Below are 21,583 nucleotides of genomic sequence, written 5' to 3'. Positions count from 1 at the left end.
CAGCAATGAAACGCCTGACTCCCCAGAGCTATTTTAATTCTTAAAGCTAGTCACATTCCATACATAAGATTGCAACAAACAGTTTCAATTCCCAGTATTTTTTTGTTTGTTAGTTTTTGCTTTTTAAATTGTACAATGAGAATCCTGAGGGGTTTTGCAGGGGGATCCTGGGAGACTGGCCAAGCACAGCTGTAGGTACCCATCTTTACCACAATGGGATCAGATTTGCTCTTACTTATTTTATATTTTGGACTCCCATGTAAGTTTTTATTTGTAGAAGGGGTTCCAGGCTAAGAGTCTGAAGACAAGTGAATTTGTGATTTGCATTTATTTCCTTTCATCCAGAGACCAAAGAAGCTTTGACAACAATGCCCTAGCTTTCCTTCACTGGTCTTTGAGTAGTCCTAAGGAGGGATAACACTACCATTGCTTTTGAGCAATGAATTTCTTCTGAGAACTAAGTCCCCTGTCAAAAATCTGAGAAACACAAAAAGAAACTTCAGTAATCACCTTTGCTATGGTTCAAGAATTCCTCTGTAAATATAGGGATGTCAAAAACAGACCGTTCCTTTACCTCTGTTTCTTTCTGTGAATCAAGAGGAACAAAACAGTTAATTCTTAATAGAAGATAAATTAAATAATAGTGCCTGAAGACAATGATCACGTCTTCTTTAAAGAAAGAATAGGGTGAGCAGGAATCAGTCCAGGTGAGTCTGTGAGGGAAATGTATTCATCTTTTCATTGGAATCCAACTTTCATAGAGCTTAAGCAGGTAAAGTATTCACTTCTCTCAGGTATACAACTACTGTGCAAATTAGAAACCTTAAAACAAAGTTACGTAAATTTCCCTAATGGAGAATTTGAAGCCATTTCTTAGCCTTGTGTTTTGAATAGTCAACAGTATACAGTTGTGAAAGTGATTGCAGTGGGAATTGAGAAAGAGTGTTTTTTTTCAGTCATTTTTGTTGGTTATGCATGTAAAATGCTCCCTGAGATAAGATTATGCAATATAAATTTGCAGAGTGGACAATAAGAATTTTAAGCAGAAATGTAACCGCTATGAGCAATAATTATGATATTCCATTGGTACTTCTATTTACTTATGAGAGGCAGCCTATCTTTGGGGTCTTTTAGATTTTCTTTAGACACAGGAAAAATAAACAAACAAACATATGAGACCGAGAAATCAGAAATAACCAGGCTCTAAAAATTAGAAAGCAAACGATTATGTGAGATACAAAAGAATAACAAAGCCTAAAATTAATTCACCAATAAGCCATTAAAAATAAAAAAGCCTCACAAGATCATTGCAAAATATATTCCACAGTGATCTTTAAGAATAAAGTCAATAACTCAAGATGCTTTGGCTGTCATTTCTAAAATGAATTTGAAGTTGAAAGCATTGTGAATATTAATTTTAAGTGTCTTGGCATAGTGTTCAAAATTTTCCATAACAAAGGTGGTAAAATGGCAGGAAGTGAGAAATGAAGAAACTGCTAGTGAAATCTTAAGATCCCAGGACATTTATAACATGAAAAACATGCAAACATAACATCTAGATTTCATTCCTATAAACAATTGTTTAAAGCTAGACAGAATGTATCTTTCTTACTCTTGTCACCACTAGCTTTTTTTTTTTTTTTTTTTTTGAGACGGAGTCTCTCTGTTGCCCAGGGTGGAGTACAGTGGCACGATCTCAGCTCACTGCAACCTCTGTCTCCCGGGTTCAAGCAATTCTCCTGCCTTAGCCTCCCGAGTCACTGGGATTACAGGTGCCCACCACCATGCCTGGCTAACTTTCTGTATTTTTTTTTAGTAGAGACGGGGTTTCGCCATGTTGGCCAGGCTGGTCTTGAACTCCTGACCTCAGGTGATCCACCTGCTTTGGCCTCCCAAAGTGCTGGGATTACAGGCTTGAGCCACCATGCCCAGCCTCCACTAGTTTTTTAAATCTTTGAACACAAAAATGACTTGGTGCCCAGTAGAAAAGCTAAGCAGTTCACAGCTTAAGAGGGAAATCTGACACCCGAGCTCCTGTTTTCATAATGGTGGCCGCCTAGTAAGGGGGCTGGGCTGTGTGAACCACCTGCCAATGGCAGCTGAGCAACAAAGACACTGAAAAGCTATGTAATTTCAGAGCACTTAATTTCTACTTGTATTTTTCTTCCTAACAAAAGAAAGCAAAGTTTTCCAGAACAATTTGAAAATAAACAACAAAATTATCAATCGAAAGTCCCAAGTTTCAACATGCAAAGCTCTACCTCGAGCCAGTTCCTAGGGGATTTCAATGGAAACTAATGTATGAACAAGAAAGGCTGGTTCCAGAAGGAATCTTGGCCATATTTCGCAGTGGCTTTCTCTCAAATTTGCTGGCTTCCCATATGCTTTAACTGTTACTGGGCTGCTGCAGGAAAACAAAACTTATGACACACAATCCCAACATGCACAAGGCATAACAGATACAAACATAAGTCCACAGATGACTTAGCATAAAGACTTAGGACATTATCATCCTATCTTATTCAGTCTCCAACTTAACTGCAGTTACATGAGATCAGTTACCTAGCTATACGTCTAAATATCTGCCAGTTAGATGGGTAAAGTGGAGACGCTTGGCTCCCATTACCATGGTACCAAGATCCCTCTCTTCCAAGGTCTTGACTCTCCTCAGACTGGTAATCTTTTCTCTTCTTTGCCAGAGCAGTCCAAATCAAGCTAATTATGTAAGGGCAGAGGACAGCACCACATAGGTGCATTAACACACTGCCCCTTGGTACAGATTCTCAGAGCACAAAATAAGAAACATTAAAGCAATTAAATGAAACTGTTCAGTCTCTGAAAGGTAACAGAGAAATTCTACTTAATGGAAGAGTGGTAATAAAAACCATCAGCGCTCTTCCATTACTGAGCACATTTCACGGCATGGAGAGGATCCTCCTGGGGGCTTGGGTGTACTTAAGCTGCTCCAAGGATAGCTCGAGGGATTAAAATCATAAGGATCTGATTACCCTTTCACTGAAAGGGTCTAACTTGTTCAGGCTGAGTGTCATTCTGTCATTTCTCATAAATTAAAGGAGAAACAAAATTATTGTTTCTATCTTAGTTTTTACATGAGATATAGACACTTTCTTGAGAGTAATACTAGCTAACTCTTGGGTCTAGTGGGCTGGCTTTTGATTTGAGAGGAGCAAGAATATTCTTCACTTTGGTTTCCATTCTATATATTGAGTGGAGGTTAAGAGAAAAGAGGCCCTTTTGAACTGAACCTATTTTGCTGTGATCTAGGCTCAGGGCCAGAATTTCAAGGAGTGTGATATGTGCTTCTCTCAAGAGCCTTTTACTTTGGGAAATGCTCTTAACATTGTGTACCAGCCTTAAGTGCCCCACTGCTATGCAGAATGGCTTTCAGGTCAGCATTTCTTTAGCTCTAATATGCCCTCTCCAGTACCTGCTTTGGTAACAATGACTTAGGGATCCAAGTTTCATTTAGGAATACAATAGGTTTCTTTACTATACACAAACCAAATAGTTTACTTAACTGGCAACACATTTTGCTGACATCTCCAGTAACGAGGCCCATTTTTACTTTCAACACTGTAATTTATGCTATGTAGCATGGCACTGTGCTGTCAAGAATGCTAGACTATGACACAGAAGGCCTGGGTTTCCGTCACAGTTCTGCCTCCAATTTAATTCAGTAAGTGATTCTGGGTAAATTCTTTCCATTCTATATACTATCTTAGGCAAGTCACTTTCCTCACTGGCAAAATGAGGTGGTCAGTTGAGAGGATCACTGAGTCTCAGTGTTTTACTCCTCATAGGATAAGTAAAGGGAAATAAGTATGTATTTAGGATCTATGGTTTTCAGACACTGCAAGATATTTGCTCTTTTATTTAAAACTTACTCATACCTCTGCTCGAGCCATTTTACCCATCCTGAGATGCCCACAAAACCTAGGTCATTTTTAAGTCCTGATTCAATTACTCCTTTCCATGGGCTCCTTCTGCGTCTGCTTTTCACCCATAGTGCTATTTTTCTGAACTTCTATTGTACTAAGAAATTACATGTAAGAAAATTACTGGGTAACAGTGTTTAAAAACAGTTTTAAAACTTTCAAATCAGTTCTTTTATATTGCAATTGTTCTAAAATTATCTAATTTAGCAAACATACTATTCAGTGAAAAATAAAAATGAAGTAAGGGACATTAATTGGGTTAACATGCTTACTAAAGGAGCTTTATCCTGCCGTGGGCATACCAACACATGGATTTACAGAACCTACTGTATAACCTTTTAAGAAACAACTGCTGGCTCTCCATCTACTCACTCCTTTTTTTTGTTTGGTTTAACATGTGTCTAATCCTGTAACGGGGAAATACAGAGACTCACTTCTTTTCACAAATCACAGAAATTCATATCATACTAATGTATCTGAATAAACACCTTCACTTCTCAAATAATCAGCAGCAGGTTCTATGATACAGACTAAATCTACGTCTTTTCTGACTGCAACTATCAAGTTTACTGAAGACAAAAATGCTACATATAGTTTGGCCAGCAAAATTCATAGTGATGAAATGAGTCAGATGACTGACACCTATTCAGATGACTGACTAGAAAATGTGAGATCTAATGTTTCAGATTACTGTCCAAATTCTCTTTGGTAACTGTTAAGTATAGAGAAGCTATAAAATAGAGAAAAAAAGCAGCACAGGAATTTCATGATATTGATAGCTGGGCACACAGGCAAAGAAAGAGAGAAGTAATTATACAAATGTCTGCTAATATGAAAAGTTTGCAATATTATTATGATTTAAAATACAAAGAATACATACAAAGTTTCTCCAGCAAAACAACATAACATTCCATCCTAATTAGAGCATAGAATGTCATATATAATTACATTTATATAGGATTTATCTGAAGAATAAAATGTAAATATTTACTATGCTTCTCACTTTATAATTCATAGATGGTAATAACGTCTATTTGACCTGTGAATCTGAATCTTTTCTCTATGTTTTAAGGTAACCAACATTTCCTTGATTTAGTAAAAAACCAAACACATGTAAAAGAGTACATCAGAAAATTCTTTTTGTTCAAATTCCCAGTTATTTCAGGTCAACTTTGAATAGATTCCATAAAATAATCATTTGTGGAATGCCTTCTCAAGGCAAGGGTATCATGATGGGTGGTATGGGGTTGGATATAAAGATGGAAACTAGATTGTGTATGTCCACAAAGAGATTACAACCAAAGAGTGTGAGCCCTTGAATTACCTCACAACCCCTAGGTCAGAACAGCTAAGCACACAACAGAAGTATAGAGAGCCATGAGGGTTAAAGGAAGTTAGAGGAAACAAGAAAAGTTTGAAGGAGGAAACAGAATTTGAAATAACACACACACCTAAATCCCACACACACACAGAAACACAGGCCTAAATCCTATCAATGGGGCTGAACCAAGTGGGAGGAAAGAAGCCAGTACACAAACATGTGCTAGTGAAGTGAGGGAATAGGAAAGGAGGCGTAAGAACTGAGATACTGGGCCGGGCGTGGTGGCTCACGCCTGTAATCCCAGCACTTTGGGAGGCCAAGGCGGGTGGATCACGAGGTCAGGAGATCGAGACCATCCTGGCTCATACGATGAAACCCCATCTCTACTAAAAATACAGAAAATTAGCCGGGTATGATGGCACGAGCCTGTAGTCCCAGCTACTTGGGAGGCTGAGGCAGGAGAATCGATTGAACCCGGGAGGCGGAGGTTGCAGTGAGCCGAGATTGTGCCACTGCACTCCAGCCTAGGTGACAGAGTGAGACTCTATCTCGAAAAAACAAAAAACAAAACAAAACAAAAAACAAACCTGAGATACTGTTGCTTGTGCTCTATCGATATGGTAGTTGAACAGTTCGTTTTAAGCAAATGCTGGATTCTTTAAATAACAACTTTTCTGAGAGTCAGATTTAAGTATTTGGTGATGATAAACTATGGTCAAGTTATAGCTTTCAGCTAGCCCTCATTTCTATATTTCTTTCCAAATTCCAGCCATATTTGGCATTTAAAGCCAATAAAATTCTTAGATCACAGGAAAGGATTGAGGTTAGGGGCTGTTGTTCAATGACAGACACACAACATAAGTGTCTGCCATATGCTAAGAACCCCCAAGCTAAAGTATGTCATTTAAACTGAATTATAAGATAGGAAATACTTTGCCATTCATTAAAAAAAAAAATCCAATAGCATTTCAAAAAGCAACATTATTATAAATATATATATATGATATGTAGACAGATGGCTAATTACCTCATGATCATGAGTGGCCTGCCGGGCTGCATCTAAAAATATAAAAGAATAAGAGAACATTACATTGAAAAAGAAAGCAATAACAAAACCCAAGTATACGACTGTGCCAAACTATAAAACCTGCTTGTACATGTAGATTCTCATAACATATGATATTTTCCTTAAGGCTTTATTAATCGGTCAGCCAACAAAAGTAAGGGAACCCCATACCTACAGAATTCATAATTAGGCATAAGAGAAACAGCAGACACAGTTCTTAACTTTAGGGAGAAAAGGGTGGAAGAGTGGACAGAAGACACAAACCAAAGACTACTTGTACAACATCTATAATTTTAGCAGGCTAGATGCCCAAGTATAGAGAAGATGCAATGGCTATGGAAAAATAGGCTAGTTGTAGATAGTGCTTCAAAAATGACACATGAAAAGCTTAGAAGTGTTAAAGGCAAGGTATTGATATAATTTTGTAGATAGGCTTGCTTATAGGCAGAGAAATGCCTAAACTGGGAATCAGGAAAAGAAGGGCAGGCAACTAACAGGGGTCTTGGGGGACATGTCAAAATCATTGATAATAGACACGGAAACCCAGTTGAAATTTCTAAATGAGAGCAATGTGATTTTAATAAAATTTCAAGATAATGCTTGTAAGTGAATACTGGATAGTGGAGAGAAAACAGAAACACATCTTTTATAGTTACCACTCTTAACAGTTGGCTTTATGACACTCCATCACCCACAACAAACTACAAATACATTTGGTTCTGGTTTGATACCTTGCCTATGAGATTTGCCTTTCTGACGGTCCTGGGTTTTCCTACTGAAGACCTTGTAGGCCTCTGTTTTCTGATACTGTTCCAGTTCCTTCATGTAACGCTCCTTATCTCTGTCTGCTTCATCAAGGTAGCGCTAGGAAAGAAATACAGAATTATTTTCAAGAAAATGAGATCCTATTTAAATAAAATTAAATTACCTATTTGAAGAAAACAGGACAATTAGAACATGGGAAGAAAAGAATATAGGGAATATGCCTTAAAAAAGAATCAGAAAAACAAGAGTTGTATGAATAGAATAAAATATAACCTCTCAATTATAAAAGTAAATAGGTCATTATGAGTTTTTAGAATATTTACTGCCTTTTCTAACCTAATGAAGACAAGTTCTATTGTGATCATTCTTATAAAAAATTCATGAAGATGATTAGAGTTATTCTTCTAACTCTATAGATAGAACTCTATATGGCCACTAGAGTCATCCTCATGAGATCTGCATACCACATAGGCACACTTAGTCTTCCCAGGGGAAGGAATAGAATATTACTTTGTTTTGCTGTCTCCAGCCCATTTTGAGGGGATGATGTCATACATTAATTGGCCCTTTAAGAGCCAGGAGATTGGAGCAATGAAGCTGGGAGACACAAAGAACATAAAAATAATGACCTGATCCTATGGACCTAAAAATGGACTACTCTGAGAGAATCTGTATCTACATGCTTTGACTGCTTTGTGCTATTAATTATTTAAGCAAAGTTCATTGATCTACCAGGATTATTTTGTTTAATGCTTTGCCCTTTTCATTCATCAAAATGAAGTATAAGAAAGTATAAAAATACTGCTTCTAAATGAACAGAAAACACACTCAGAAATTATGTTAAACACCTTGTCCCACGTAAGAACCAGATGTAGGGGATACTCAACTGGCCAAATCTGGTACAATTTAAGCACCAAAATAATTAAGTATAGTAATAAATTATAAACTAGTAGAAAAAACTTCATACTATTATTAGTATGATTTATAACAGACACAATACTAATGATTTGTTACCATACAAATACAATAAATGGAGGTACAGGCTGAGCATGGTGGCTCACGCATGTAATCCCAACACTTTGGGAGGCCGAGGTGGGTGGATCACTGGAGGTCAGGAGTTCAAGACCACACTGGTCAACACACTGAAACCCCATCTCTACTAAAAATACAAAAAATTAGCTGGGCATGATGGCGCGTGCCTGTAGTCCCAGCTACTTGGGAAGCTGGGGCTAGAGAATCGCTTGAACCTGGGAGGTGGAGGTTGCAATGAGCCGAGATTGTGCTACTGCACTCCAGCTTGGGTGACAGAGCAAGATTCCATCTCAAAAAATAAACAAACAAACAAACAAATAAATAAATGGGGGTAGGGGGTCGGGCATGGTGGCTCGTATCTGTAATCACAGGATGTTGGGAGGCCGAGGCAAGAGGAGGACTGCTTGAGCCCAGATGTTTGAGTCCAGCCTAGGCAACAAAGTGAGATCCCATCTCTACAAAACAAAATAATTAGCCAGGTTTGGTGGTGTGTGCTACTCAGGAGGCTAAGGTGGGAGGGGTGCTTGAGCCCAGGAGGTCAAGGTTGCAGTAAGCCGAGATCTTGCTTAGATTAGAATGCTGAAGGCTACCTGGTAAATGTGAAGGGAGTGCTGGAGTTGGAAAAATCATCACATTGTAACCATAATGATAAAGATTAAATCAGGCAAAAATAATCAACGGATGCTAAATCTAGGGGAAAATGTTGATGTAAAACAGGCTATTTGCATGTTCTTAAATCGTCTCCCCATAGATTACTTATTAATGACAAAGGATAATTTAAATAATGTACCAGGTAAGCAAAATTAACATTACTAGTGAGAAACAAAAGGACATTGTGTGCCTGCATATGTGACATATTGAGAACACACCACCACCTATGCAAGTAATCCCACCAAGAATGTGCAACCTCAATCTAATCACAAGGAAACATCTGAAAAATACACAATGAGCAATGTTCTGTTAAAGGTAAAAGCAGCGGGGGAAGCAGAAGTTTTTAAAACTGTATTTTAAAAAAATATCAATGTTATAAAAGAAAAAGAAAGACTATGGAAATACCCCAGTTTAAGCTAAACAAACTTGACTACTAAACACAAAACCTGACCCTAGACTGGAACCTGTTTTGGAAGGGAAAAATGTTATAAAGAAACGACATTCAGTCAACATATGGATGACAGATTAAAGCACTGTTAATGAAAAATTATCAAATTGATGACTACACTATGGTTATATAAGAAAATATACTTTGACATACACACTGAAATATCCTGGGGGTAAAGGGCTACAATGTATATAATTTATCCTCACATGATTAAAACAAAATTTTGTGTGCGTCTGGGTGTACATATGCAAGTGTGTGTGTGTGACACAGAGAGAGAGAGAGAGAGAGAAAGACTGAGCATGCAAAAGTATAAGAAAGACTGAGCATATAAGTGCATATGCAAATGAAGAAATGGAATAAAATGTGTTAACAATAGGTGAATCTGGGTAAAGAGTGTTGGGATGTTCTTTGTATTATTTTTGTGTTTGTAACTTTTTGTGTATTTGAAATTATTTCCAAAAAAAGTTAAAAAAACAAAAACAAACACAAAACCTTTGTCCTACGTAATAGTGGTTATCCCAAGAAATAAGCACTGCTATTTTTACATTTTTATTTATACATTTCTGTATTCTCTGAAAAGGATCTAAATAATGAGCACATATTAATTTTAAAATAAAGAAAAATAAAAAAGAAAAGAATAACATAGTATGTACAGCCCACTATCCTTTTATACAGTAGCGCCAAAACAATGGATGATATTCACTGCTTTCTACTAGCTTGCTACCACAAACACAGAGCTTCAAAAGTTGCAACTGAATCTGATCTCTTTGAAAATTTCTGAATTCAATTAATTCCCAGGACAGTATTTCTCCATTTGGTTTTAGTGTGTCTGGAATCCTTTTTAAAAAGTGTAAGTCATAAAAGAGTTTAAGACGTAAAAGAAATACAGATATCTTTCAGATGCTGGGAATGCCGGGAACTTTTAACCCCAAGCAGCTCCCACAACCATGGCCACTGCTCAGCTTTAGTGGTACTTCAACCAGCTCATGGCTATCTTGTCCTTAATTCCTTTCAAATCTCTCTAACGAACAGATTCATTTCAGTTTGCCCATCAGGTTAGTTTCCGTCTTAGAGGAGAAAAAATTCAAGTTGTTCTTGCTTTATTTTCAATAGTAGGTTAATTTGCCAGAACTCCAGTTAAAAAAAATATTAAAGCAGTAACATTTTTTCTTAAAAATCTTATGTGAACTGCAGAATTGTGTCAAGTGACTTTTTGTCATTTAATTCACGACTTTTCATTTAACTCAGTGGAATACATTTTATTGACAGATTTCTTAATACTGAACCACTTAAAACAATCTTATGTGAACTCAGCCTATAAAAAGTGGTGCTGCTTTGGTTGAGGGGAGTCCTAGACTCCTTCACTGCTCACACCCCTCTAGCAAATAGTTTAAAAATCACTAAGCTAGAGAAAATTGCTATGATGGACCCTGCTATTCTGGTCTCCTAGGCACTGTGACAAAATTGCAGAATCAACTGTCCATCCTCTTTGCTTTTCTTATATAAGTTATTTCTGAGATATAATCAAAACCAAACAAAGGGTCAGGAATAGGAACAATTACCTGTTTTTCCTCAGGAGGCAGTTTACTCCATTCATTGCCTAACATCCTTGTGATTTCTGGAAATGGGACTTCTGGTCTCTTTGCTCGAAGTTGTTCTCGACGCTCATTCATGAACCGAACATATCCTGTAAGGGGGGATTTGGGTGCATTGCTGTCTCGAAGAGGTTTCTTCCTCTTTCTTCCTTTGGACCAACCTCCTCGTTTACTTCGTTGCTACAAAACAAAACAAAATAAAAAACCAAAAACCAAACAACAACCATCTCCCAAAATAACCCAACAACAACAAAAACAAACAACAACAAACTAAACAGGATTAAGAGTTGCAATTTGGCCCTGGATATTCAAAACTCTCCATATCTGTTGTAGGTATTATACAAATGACAGCAATGCAATTTTCAAGGAACTCCAGATGCTTCACTTGCAACCTCTTTTATGTATCACACTACAAAATGTTGCACTAAAGGGCTATTTTTGTGCTAATCTCAATGTATGAGAATAAGAGGTGCCATAATCACTCAGTTTTGACCTTCATATGCATATGACTGTCCCACAGACAACTGTCAGGTCCTGATTCCTGACAGGAGAGTATCCAAATGGGAAATACAGCAGCACATGCAGCATTGTAGCAGGAAGGCAGACGTTGTCAGATTAGAGTAAGATGGTGTCACGTGCACCAGGCAAAAGAAGAAACAAGTTGTAGCAGAAATTAAAAATAACTCACAATGGGAGTTGCTCATTGATAACTTTCAAAGACTAGCTTATTTCCCATAGCAGATAGCAGATAGCATAGCATAGCAGATAGATATTAAATTAATATCTAAGTCTCAGAAAAATTTCAGTAAGTATAATATATATGAAATGAAGACGGGGTCTTTGGCTTGACAATTTGTTCCTTTAGATGTATATTTTATTTTAATTTTTTTTTTGAGGTAGAGTTTTGCTCTTCTCGCCCAGGCTGTAGTGCAATGGCGCTATCTCGGCTCACTGCAACCTCCGCCTCCCAGGTTCAAGTGATTCTCCTGCCTTAGTCTTCCAAGTAGCTGGGATTACAGGCATGCGCCACCACACCCAGCTAATTTTTGTATTTTCAGTAGAGATGGGGTTTTGCCATGTTGATCAGGCTGGTCTCGAACTCCTGACCTGAGCCTCCCAAAGTGCTGGGATTATAGGCATGAGCCACTGCACCCGGCCTAGATGTACATTTTATAGTCAGAGGTCTTTATATGTTGAGTTACCAGTTAAATCAAAAGATTGAATCAGATTCAATCTGAAAAAAACTAAAGAAATGAAAAGGACTGAGGTACCACTGATGTTTCACCACCGCCTTTTTTCTTGGCCCTTTAAATAAGATGTAAGGTACATAATATTTTTACTTCATAATTTTACAAATACACACAGCCCTATCAGTTAATATTTCATGGATACAAGAATTCTTATTTCAGACAAGAGAAATATAAATAAACAAGGACAAAAATATCTAAATACTAATTGTAGTACTCTACTCCTCCAAATATATATAAAATGGTATAATTCACCACTGAGCAAATTATGTATTTGGTATTAGGTTTTTCTTTTATTAAACCGAGTTACATTAAAGCTACTGTGGGTTTGCACGGTGGTTCACACCTGTAATCCCAGCACTTTGGAGGGCCAAGGCAGGCGGATCACTTGAGGTCAGAATTTCGAGACCAGCCTGGTCAACATGGGGAAACTCCATCTCCACTGAAAATACAAAATTGCCCGGGCATGATGGCATGCGCCTGTAATCCCAGATACTTGGGAAGCTGAGGCAGAATAGCTTGAACCTGGGAGGCAGAGGTTGCAGAGAGCTGGAAATTGTGCCACTGCACTCCAGCCTGAGCAACAGAATAAGACTCCACCTCAAAAAAAAAAAAAAAAACAAAACAAAACAATTTAATTTTAAGGTATTTAAGAAGCTTTAAGCATTCATTATAATCTTTAAAAATGCCAATAGGATAGATAAAAAAAATTAGTTGTTTCTTTTCTTTTCTTTTTTTTTTTTTTTGAGATGAAGTCTCGCTCTGTAGCCCAGGCTGGAGTTCAGTGGCGCTATCTTGGCTCAATGCAACCTCTGCCTCCGGGTTCAAGAGATTCTCCTGCTTCAGCCTCCTGAGCAGCTGGAATTACAGGCATGCACCACTGCACCTGGAGAATTTTTTGTATTTTTTAGCAGAGACGGGGTTTCACCATATTGGCCAGGCTGGTCTTGAACTCCTGACCTCAGGTAATCCACCTGCCTTGGCCTCCCAAAGTGCTGGGATTACAGGCATGAGCTACCATGCCCGGCCAGCTTTTTTAAAATAAGAAAAAAGACAAAAATCAATGGTGGCACTCTTTATTGGCTAAAACAAAAAGAGTGCCTTAAAACACTGACAATGTAATCAGTTATTTGTAAGAAACACTGAAAGTCTAACAAGGGCATGACTGCCCAGGCTCATACGCCTTTGTGTGAGTTAGGGAAAGTTACCCGCTATGGGAGGGTGAAGGATTTGGTAAGCAGTATGAATCCTTTGGGCACATAGGGCTCCATGCAGCAGGGCTTGCTGAGCAGAGCCTTGAGCAAGGGCATGTATACTTCTCATTAATTATTTATTAATGATTAAATCATTCACTCATTCAATAAGTATTTGTTCAACATCTAATATGAGGTAAGTATACATTTCTTAGGGAACAGGGAAAAAAGAGTCTACCTGTCTACGTCATTAAAATTATTAATATGGTTCCATATAAAACAAGAAATAGAAAACAGAAAATTTTGCAGGTATCAGCCTAAGAATATAAGAAGGTCATATGATGAACACCTTGATCAACATACCTTCCTTGTGACTGCTTCTTCAGAAGTTTCAGAGGATAGGAACAGAAGGAGATACTTCAGCTTACCTCATCTTCATGCCTCTGTTCATTGCCTTCTGCTGCATTTGAAGACTCACTCTGAAGCAACTGACCTTGGGAGAGATCCTCCACAAATTCTGGATTGTTGGTGGATGATGTGGTGCCACTACTGTATGGAACCTCTGGGTGATTTAACCTGAATAATAGGCAGAAGTATCAACAACACAAAAACTCCACCTATTTGCTAGGGTTCTAGATAAATTTCCCTGCCAGCAAAAGCACATGCCAGTCCTTGAATTAATTCCCCCAATAATCTGTATAAATGTAAACAACGTATTTACGGAAGTTACAGGGCATTTTAAAAAAACTGGTTTCAGTGCTTGATTAAACCACGTCAGTTCCATGAAGACATCTCCTACCAAAAACAACTATAATCTTCTTCCAAAAAGATGATCTCCTCTCAACACGGACTTCATGTTTTAGCTCTGAATATGCAGTAGAATCTGACTTTTACATGCTAACTTTCATGTATCTCCAATGTAAAGGGAAAACACTATTAATGAAAAAAGTGAATAGCAACGGGAGTTGTAGAGGCAGTTTGCCAACTATCACAAAAGAGTTCTTAAAGGGTGTAAGAAAAATCTCTTAACGGTACATTTCATTGGCTATTTCTTCTTGGATTATAGCGTTTAGTGACAATCAGATCATCTAAGAACAATACTATCAAGTTCCGTAAGTTCAGGTATACATGTTAATAAATCAGACAGATGTACTTATTTCCTGCTCCCACTATACTGTTCCAGATGAGTTAGCAAACTAGATCTCACCCTTCTGAAGAGTGAACACAAGAAGGTACAGATGATGGTAGGGTCTTAGATGGATTTACTACATGTGGACAAAGGAATAGAAGGAAAGGTAACACCATGTGCTAGTGAGTATTTCTGTTTTTGGTTTTGATCGAGGGAGGAGTTGGGAAGGCAAGAGTGGTAGAAAGATGGATAATAGAGTAATATTCAGTCATTATTCTGAAAGAATGCACAACCCATAGTGTTATAGGGAATAATTACAATGCAACATAAGTACTAAAATAAAGGCTTGTTAAAAGTACCATAGAGGTAGTGTAGAGGGTATGATGAATTTTATATGTATGGAGGGATGTTAAGAAACAATTTATAGAGGAGGTCCTAAAAGATGAGTAGGTATTCATCAAGGTAAACAACACCATTCCAGATAGAAAGAACTTGGTATAAAAGGAGAAAGGGAGACTATCAAGAGGTTACTGTAATAGATTAAGTGAGAGACAAAGGCAGGCAGGATTCTGAGCAGAAGGACAGCTAAGAGATACGTGAGAGGCAGAATGGCTAGGTGTGGTGTCTCATGCCTGTAATCCCAGCACTTTGGGAGGCCAAGGCAGGTGGATCACTTGAGGTCAGGAGTTCAAAACCAGCCTGGCCAACATGGTGAAACCCCGTCTCTACTAAAAATAAAAAAAATTAGCTGGGCATGATGGCAGTGCCTATAATCCTAGCTACTCAGGAGGCTGAGGCAGGAGAACCGCTTGAACCTGGGAAGGGGAGGTTGCAGTGAACCAAGATCGTGCCACTGCACTCCAACCTGGGTGACAGAGTAAGACTCAGTCTCAAAAAAAAAAAAGAAAAAGAAAAAGAAAAGAGGTAGAATGGAGAGAACTTAATGACTGATTGACTTTAATAGTGAAAGAAAAGAAGAGTCAAAGATAATTCTGAGGCTTCCAATTGATGGTTATATACTTAATATTAATCAAAGTAAGAACAGTGTGTGTGTGTGCATGTGTGTGTGTGGACAGACAGACAAGAAAATGATAAATTTGAAACACCCGTAGCATAATTAAGTAGAAATGTACCACAGACAACTGGAAACATGCCCCAGGAGAACAGAAGTGGAACAAAAGGGCACAAAGATAGACTCGAGAGGCGTTAGCCCATGGAAATAATGGGCAGTGCTAGATATTCTCCAGAAAGACAGTGAGAAGAAGGAAAAGTCAGGATAGAACTCCGCTGAAGCAATAACATGGTATGAGCAAGGTAGAAAAACTAGGAAAGGAGACTGAGAAGGGCACTAAGATAACTGGGGAGAAGACAATTGCAGAGGCCAAGGCAGGAAGACTTTTGAGAAGGGTAGTGGCCAATCAAGTAAAAAGTTGCAGATATTAAATAAGATAGGCCAAAAAGTGTCTGCTAAATTTGAAGACCTGAAGGTCACTGGCAATTTTAGTTAAGTATAGTTTTAGTGGAATTATGAGAATAAATTCCAGATTACGGTGGACCGAGAAATGGATGAAAACAGGAAGCAGACTGTCCTGGGACTGAAAGAAATTAAACTTTTCTGACCCTTTCTAGGAAACATAATAGATGATTTTAGCAGGAGGTTCCTACATTGTTGAGGTCCTTTAAAAAAGAGTAAGTAAAGGAAGCTATGAAATCAATGCCAATCATTTTCTCTGAAAAGAGGTACCATCGAGATCCAGTTTGATCTCTGCTGTGCTGTTTTCCAAATATTTCAATCATTTTAGATGTGTTAGGCAACTTGTTCTTTCACTGTCATTTTCATTTCAACTGTGCTATCAATTTTTAAGTTACTAATTCTGGTAAATTCTTATTTTGGTAAACTATGAGAACTAGGTTCTGGAAAGAGTAGCAATCCTATGAATCCCTGACTCAAGTGGACAGGAATCACTTGGGAATTCACATGGGAATTCACAATCCCATGAATCCCTGACTTAAGTGGACAGGAATGGCCAAAGGCATCACATGCCTTCTTGATGACAAGTTGGATGAAGACTGGAGAAAAGGGGGATCTTTTGTTACCATGAATAAATTATCCATGTTCCTAGCTAAAGCCAACAACCCTTCTATTTGCACCCTTGATCTCATACCCTCTTGCCTACTCAGGGGCAGATTTTCAGCAATTCTGTCCTTTCTGGCAATACCAATTCTTTTCTCTCTACAGGATCAGTCTAATCAGCATATACGTATGATATTAATTCTCTTAACACAAAACAAAATGAAAAGAAAAAAACTCCATCCCACTTCCAGTTAAGGTCCCAATTTTTCTCCTTTCCTTTATAGCACAACCCCTGGAAATAACTTGTTTATACTTATTGACTTCTCCCTTAAGCCCACTTCAAAGGAGATATGTGCTTATAACTCTTGTCAAAGCCACCAATGACACCCATGCTAAATCCAGTGTCATTTCTCAGCCCCCATCTTACCTGATGTACCAGAAGCATCTGACACAGTTGATCTTTTCCCCTCCCTTGAAATACTTTCTTTTTTTCACTTGGGTTCTAGGACCCTTCACTCTTCTGGCTTTTCTGCGACCTTTCTAGCAACTCACTTTAGACTCTCTTGATTCTTCCTATTCTTTCTGACTTTTTTTTTCTTTTTCTTTTTTTGAGACGGAGCTTGCTCTGTCACCCAGGCTGGAGTGCAGTGGCAAGATCACAGCTCACTGCAACTTCCACCACCTGGGTTCAAGCGATTTTCCTGCCTCAACCTCCGGAGTAGTTGAGATTACAGGCACATGCCACCACACCTGGCTGATTTTTGTATTTTTAGTAGAGACAGGGTTTCGCCATGTTGGCCAGGCTGGTCTCGAACTCCTGACCTCAAGTGATCCACCCACCTCAGTCTATCAAAGTGCTGGGATTACAGGTTGTGAGCCACTGCACCCGGCCTCTGTCTGACTTTTAAATGATGGTGTATCCCAGAGGTCAGGCTTTAGAGCTCCTCTTTCTTCCATCTACAGAGTGCTCATTTCTTTGGTGATCTCATTCAGTCTCATGGCTTTGAATGTTATATGCTGATAAATCCCAACTTTCTCTAATAGCAGAACCTGATATCAAAGTGCCTATTTGACATCTCCACTTAAGATATCTAATAAACATCTTTAATGTAAAATTTCCAAAACTGAGCTCCTACAATTCCCTCCCACACTTCTTCGGTTTTCCCCATCTAAGCTAATGGCAACTCCAACCCTCCAGTTGCTTTGGCCACAGCTTTTGAGTTGCCTTTGACTGCTTTTTTTCTCCCTTCTTACATTGCTCATCCTTTCTTTCAGGCAAATTCTGTTTGGTATACCATCAAAATATTATCTAGAATTCTATACTTCTCACTACCCCTCATTCCCATTATCTTTGAAACACACTCCAATGAGGTTTTTGCCCCCACTATTCCACCAAAAACACTCTTGTGAAAGTCACCAGATGATGGTTCTTCAGGCTATCATCTGTCTCCCGAATTATTTTAAGAGCCTCCCTAACTGGTCTCCTTGTTCCAGCCCCTGCTCCCTTCACTCTATTCTCAATACAACAGTCAGAGGGATCTTATAAAACTGTAAGTCAGATCATATAATTCTGCGTGAAACCCTCCAATGTTATCCCACTTCAGAGTAAAAGTTAAAGGGTTTATTTTGATCTCTAAATATTTTGATAGCTATGATCTAGTCTCTTCTTACCCAAAGTATGGGCCTCATACCAGCAGAACTGGCATTCTCTGGGAGCTTGTTAGAAATGTAGAATCTCTGGTCCTAAGATTTTCTAAATCAGAATCTGCATTTTCATCAGCTCTCTTGGCAATTCATATGTTTGAGGAGGACTGATGTAGTCCTCTGCTGCCTCTCCTGCTGCTATGTGCTGCTCTAGTCACACTGGCCTCCTGGCTATTTCGACAAGATGGAAACTCTCCTGCCTCAGGGCTTTTGCACCTACTGCTCCCTCTGCCTAGGATAATCTTCCCCAGAAAACTGCATGCCAGTTGCCTTACTTCCTTCAGGTCTTTATTCAAGTCACTTTCTCATTAAACACTTTCTGGCCCATGCTGTCTAAAACTGCATCCCCAAACCCTTCCTATCCCTTTTCTCCACTTTTTTCTTTTTTAAAACTATAGTTCTTATCAACATAGTATGTGTTTTACTTATTTATCCTGTTTATTGTCTGACTCAACAAGTAGAATTTGAACTTTAAAGGGCCTATGATTTTTATCTGTTTTGATCAATGCTTTCTATCTAATGCCTGGAACAATGGCACATAGTAGATACTCAGAAAGTTTTTATTGAATGAATACAGTAACTAAGCAGCCTTTAGAAAAGTCTTGGAGAACACTTTCATCCGAGTAGTGAGGTCAAAGGCGGATATCAACGAGGTGAGACATAAATGTGAGAGAAGGAAACAGAATTACAAAATATAGCCTATTTTTTAAAGAGCTCTAAAGAATATTAAAATAATTCATCTTAGGAATTAGCTAGCACTTCAGTCTATTAGTGAACACATTTTCTCTTTGCCAAATAACTTCTAAACATCTAGAAAATATAAAAATTCAAGTGGAACAGAGATTTTCAAGGGAAGAGATGGACTACTGTTATTAACCCTTTTGTATATCTCTTTAAATATTTGTCAAAAGATCCCACAGAAAGGAGAAGGGGGTGGGATGGGGAAAGGAACAGAAGTCAGCTAGTTACTAAGCATCTCGAATGAAGAACCACATTAAAAAATCTGATCTTTGGGAAAAAACTATTTTAATATCTGTGGTAATTTGAACAGAAAATGCATTTGTTTTTTAGAGCTAGCTCTGTGGCAGGTATTTCCTTAATGGTGACTACATAATTTTCTTAACTGGAGTCACCAGTGTTTGCTAGATTCCACATATTGTACCAGTTCACAAAAACCAGAGCACTGCAAAAGATAATTGAATGCAGATTACAAAGTGGTTTATGATGGCTGTCACTCTCTTTGCAAAGTGAAACAAATGCATCCTCTATTCTTATGATATAAAACTGCCTCTTTAGGACCTCTTCCTTTGTTAGAAGCTTTGTTTTGAGGCCTATGGAGAAGTCCAGTGTCCTAAAGCAGCTGCTTACCCAGTGGTAGCCAGATCATTACTCTCCTTGGAACCATCTTCATCTGCAAAAAGGGGCGGTAGGGTGGAGCTAGTCATCAGGTTTTCCATCTCTCTGAAAGGAAAAGAGAATAAAAAAAAATTAATGGCTTAATTACTTCCATTTCAAGTTCCACTAATTTAAGAGCCAGGCTTCTTGAACTTTATCACATAAGCAACAGAATAAAAACTGACCTAAATATTTATTTTCTTGACTTGGACACATGAATTTAAATTCTATGGTAAATGGGCCTTTTAACCTTGGTCTTATCAACTGACCAGACTGAAAACAAGTTAGGTTTTAACAAATGGGATGTGGTTTGGAAAATTCCTTTTTATTTATCCAGAGTATCTTCAAAAGTATTCATTTCCTGTAGAAATTGTTAAGCAGGGTAACTCAGAAGCATTGCCACTCTGAGCAAGCTATTTAAGCTCTTTGAGCTACAATTTCACCATCTTAGACTAAGACAAAATTGCTGACTTAACCCAAAGGGTTATTGTGAGAGATTAAAATGAAAGTGCTTCATAAACAGAGAGAGTCTAAGGTAGTAAGTGCACTGAGTATTATATAAAGAAAGGTATTGTTCTTACAGCGTTACCAGTTCTCAGTCCCAGATGAATCATCTATAGATTAAATGGTGGCAAACTGAGCCCTCCAAAAGGAAATAATGCAAAGGAAGTAGAGGATGGAAGGCATGCTGATGTGGCTCTGAGTCAAAGAAACCAGACTTCCAGGTCAGAAATATGCTCCACACACCATCATAACCAAGAGCAGAAATAGCATGCACCTGGGTACAGGAAACAACTAAGCTTAATTGAAGAAAACAAACAAATCACAAGAACTGAGGTTATCAGACTGAAAGGATAAAAGGACAAAGTGACAAAGAGAATAATTTCATTTGGCATATCACTATGAAAAACGATTTTTGCCTTTCAAGGCTTACCACAAAGGGCGTCACCCCATGTAGTTAAAAGCAGCAGTCTTCCCTTCATCATGAAAGGGATATTCAAACAAAACATTCAGCAGTGACCCCAAACATCAGCCACTTACATAGAACTGCAAAGCACTGAAGAAAAAGAGTGCTTCAATCAACTGGGAGAATTGAGAAGCAAATTATGAGAATTCACTTAGGAGCTTCCTCAGGAGTTATTTCAGGTGCTGCTGCTGCTAAGGAGACCTAGTGAAACAGCAATTAAAAGGAAAGCACAGCAGCAAAGCAGAGCCAGGAACACTCCACTGAGGCGGAAATATGAAGAAAATGCCGATGACATGAGGACCAGATTCTCCATGTTCAATGGAGTGATTTATTTCCAAAAGATAACATTGATGTTTTATTCCTTATTCTTACTTATTCTCACTTCTAAGTTTATTATTTAGTAGGCCAAATTCCATAAACAGCTTGATGGGAAAAACACATCTCTGTACAAATATTACCCATTACAGTGGGTACAGCATACAAGGTAGAGAGGAACTTCTCACTCAACCAGCGTAAGCACTTTATTCTACCGCAGGAACGCTTGCTACCTCTTTTCAGTTCCTTCAAGATAAGGTGTCTGCAAGTGGAATAGCTCTAATAAATACCACAAAATTCCATTCTACATGTTTTACTGAATAACCCTGACTCAAGTGTACTTAAATTTTCATTCACATTATACAATACAAAGGCCAGATTAAAGCCTGGGCTGCTAACATCACCTCACACCAATGTCGATGTTCATTTTACCAAAAGAAAACGGTAATATCTGTTAGATACCATGCAGACTAACCATAGTGAGCAAACATTCAAATGGCCAGGTATATACCTTAAGGAACTCACTTGACTGGCTTTTTTTTTTTTGACAGTCTCACTGTTGCCCACGCCTCCCAGGTTCAGGTGATTCTTGTGCTTCATCCTCCCAGGTTGCTGGGATTACAGGTACGTGCCACCACACCAGCTAATTTTTGTATTTTTAGTACAGACGAGTTATCACCATGTTGGCCAGGTTGGTCTTGAACTCCTAGCCTCAAGTGATCTAC

General features: G+C 38.3%; 1 protein-coding gene across 2 annotated transcripts in view; it reads right to left on the bottom strand.

Moving 5' to 3' along the window:
• HMG20A (high mobility group 20A) overlaps positions 1-21,583 on the bottom strand; it is a 67,830-nt gene that overhangs the window by 7,457 nt on the left and 38,790 nt on the right. Inside the window, exons 1-7 of one of the 2 annotated variants that reach the window (XM_009250061.3) lie at positions 20,158-20,349; positions 19,550-19,642; positions 13,703-13,850; positions 10,802-11,014; positions 7,075-7,207; positions 6,305-6,336; positions 511-586 (exon numbers count right to left, since the gene is read on the bottom strand). In XM_009250061.3, the coding sequence (XP_009248336.1) occupies positions 511-586; positions 6,305-6,336; positions 7,075-7,207; positions 10,802-11,014; positions 13,703-13,850; positions 19,550-19,638 (691 nt within the window). In that variant the 5' untranslated portion in view covers positions 19,639-19,642; positions 20,158-20,349. Of the gene's footprint in view, positions 1-510; positions 587-6,304; positions 6,337-7,074; positions 7,208-10,801; positions 11,015-13,702; positions 13,851-19,549; positions 19,643-20,157; positions 20,350-21,583 lie in introns of those variants that run through there. The other variant, XM_002825709.6, reaches the window with a different exon arrangement.

Source organism: Pongo abelii, chromosome 16 (assembly GCF_028885655.2).
Source record: "Pongo abelii isolate AG06213 chromosome 16, NHGRI_mPonAbe1-v2.0_pri, whole genome shotgun sequence".
Classification (NCBI taxonomy): Eukaryota; Metazoa; Chordata; class Mammalia; order Primates; family Hominidae; genus Pongo; species Pongo abelii.
This window is presented reverse-complemented; position numbering and strand designations above follow the sequence as displayed.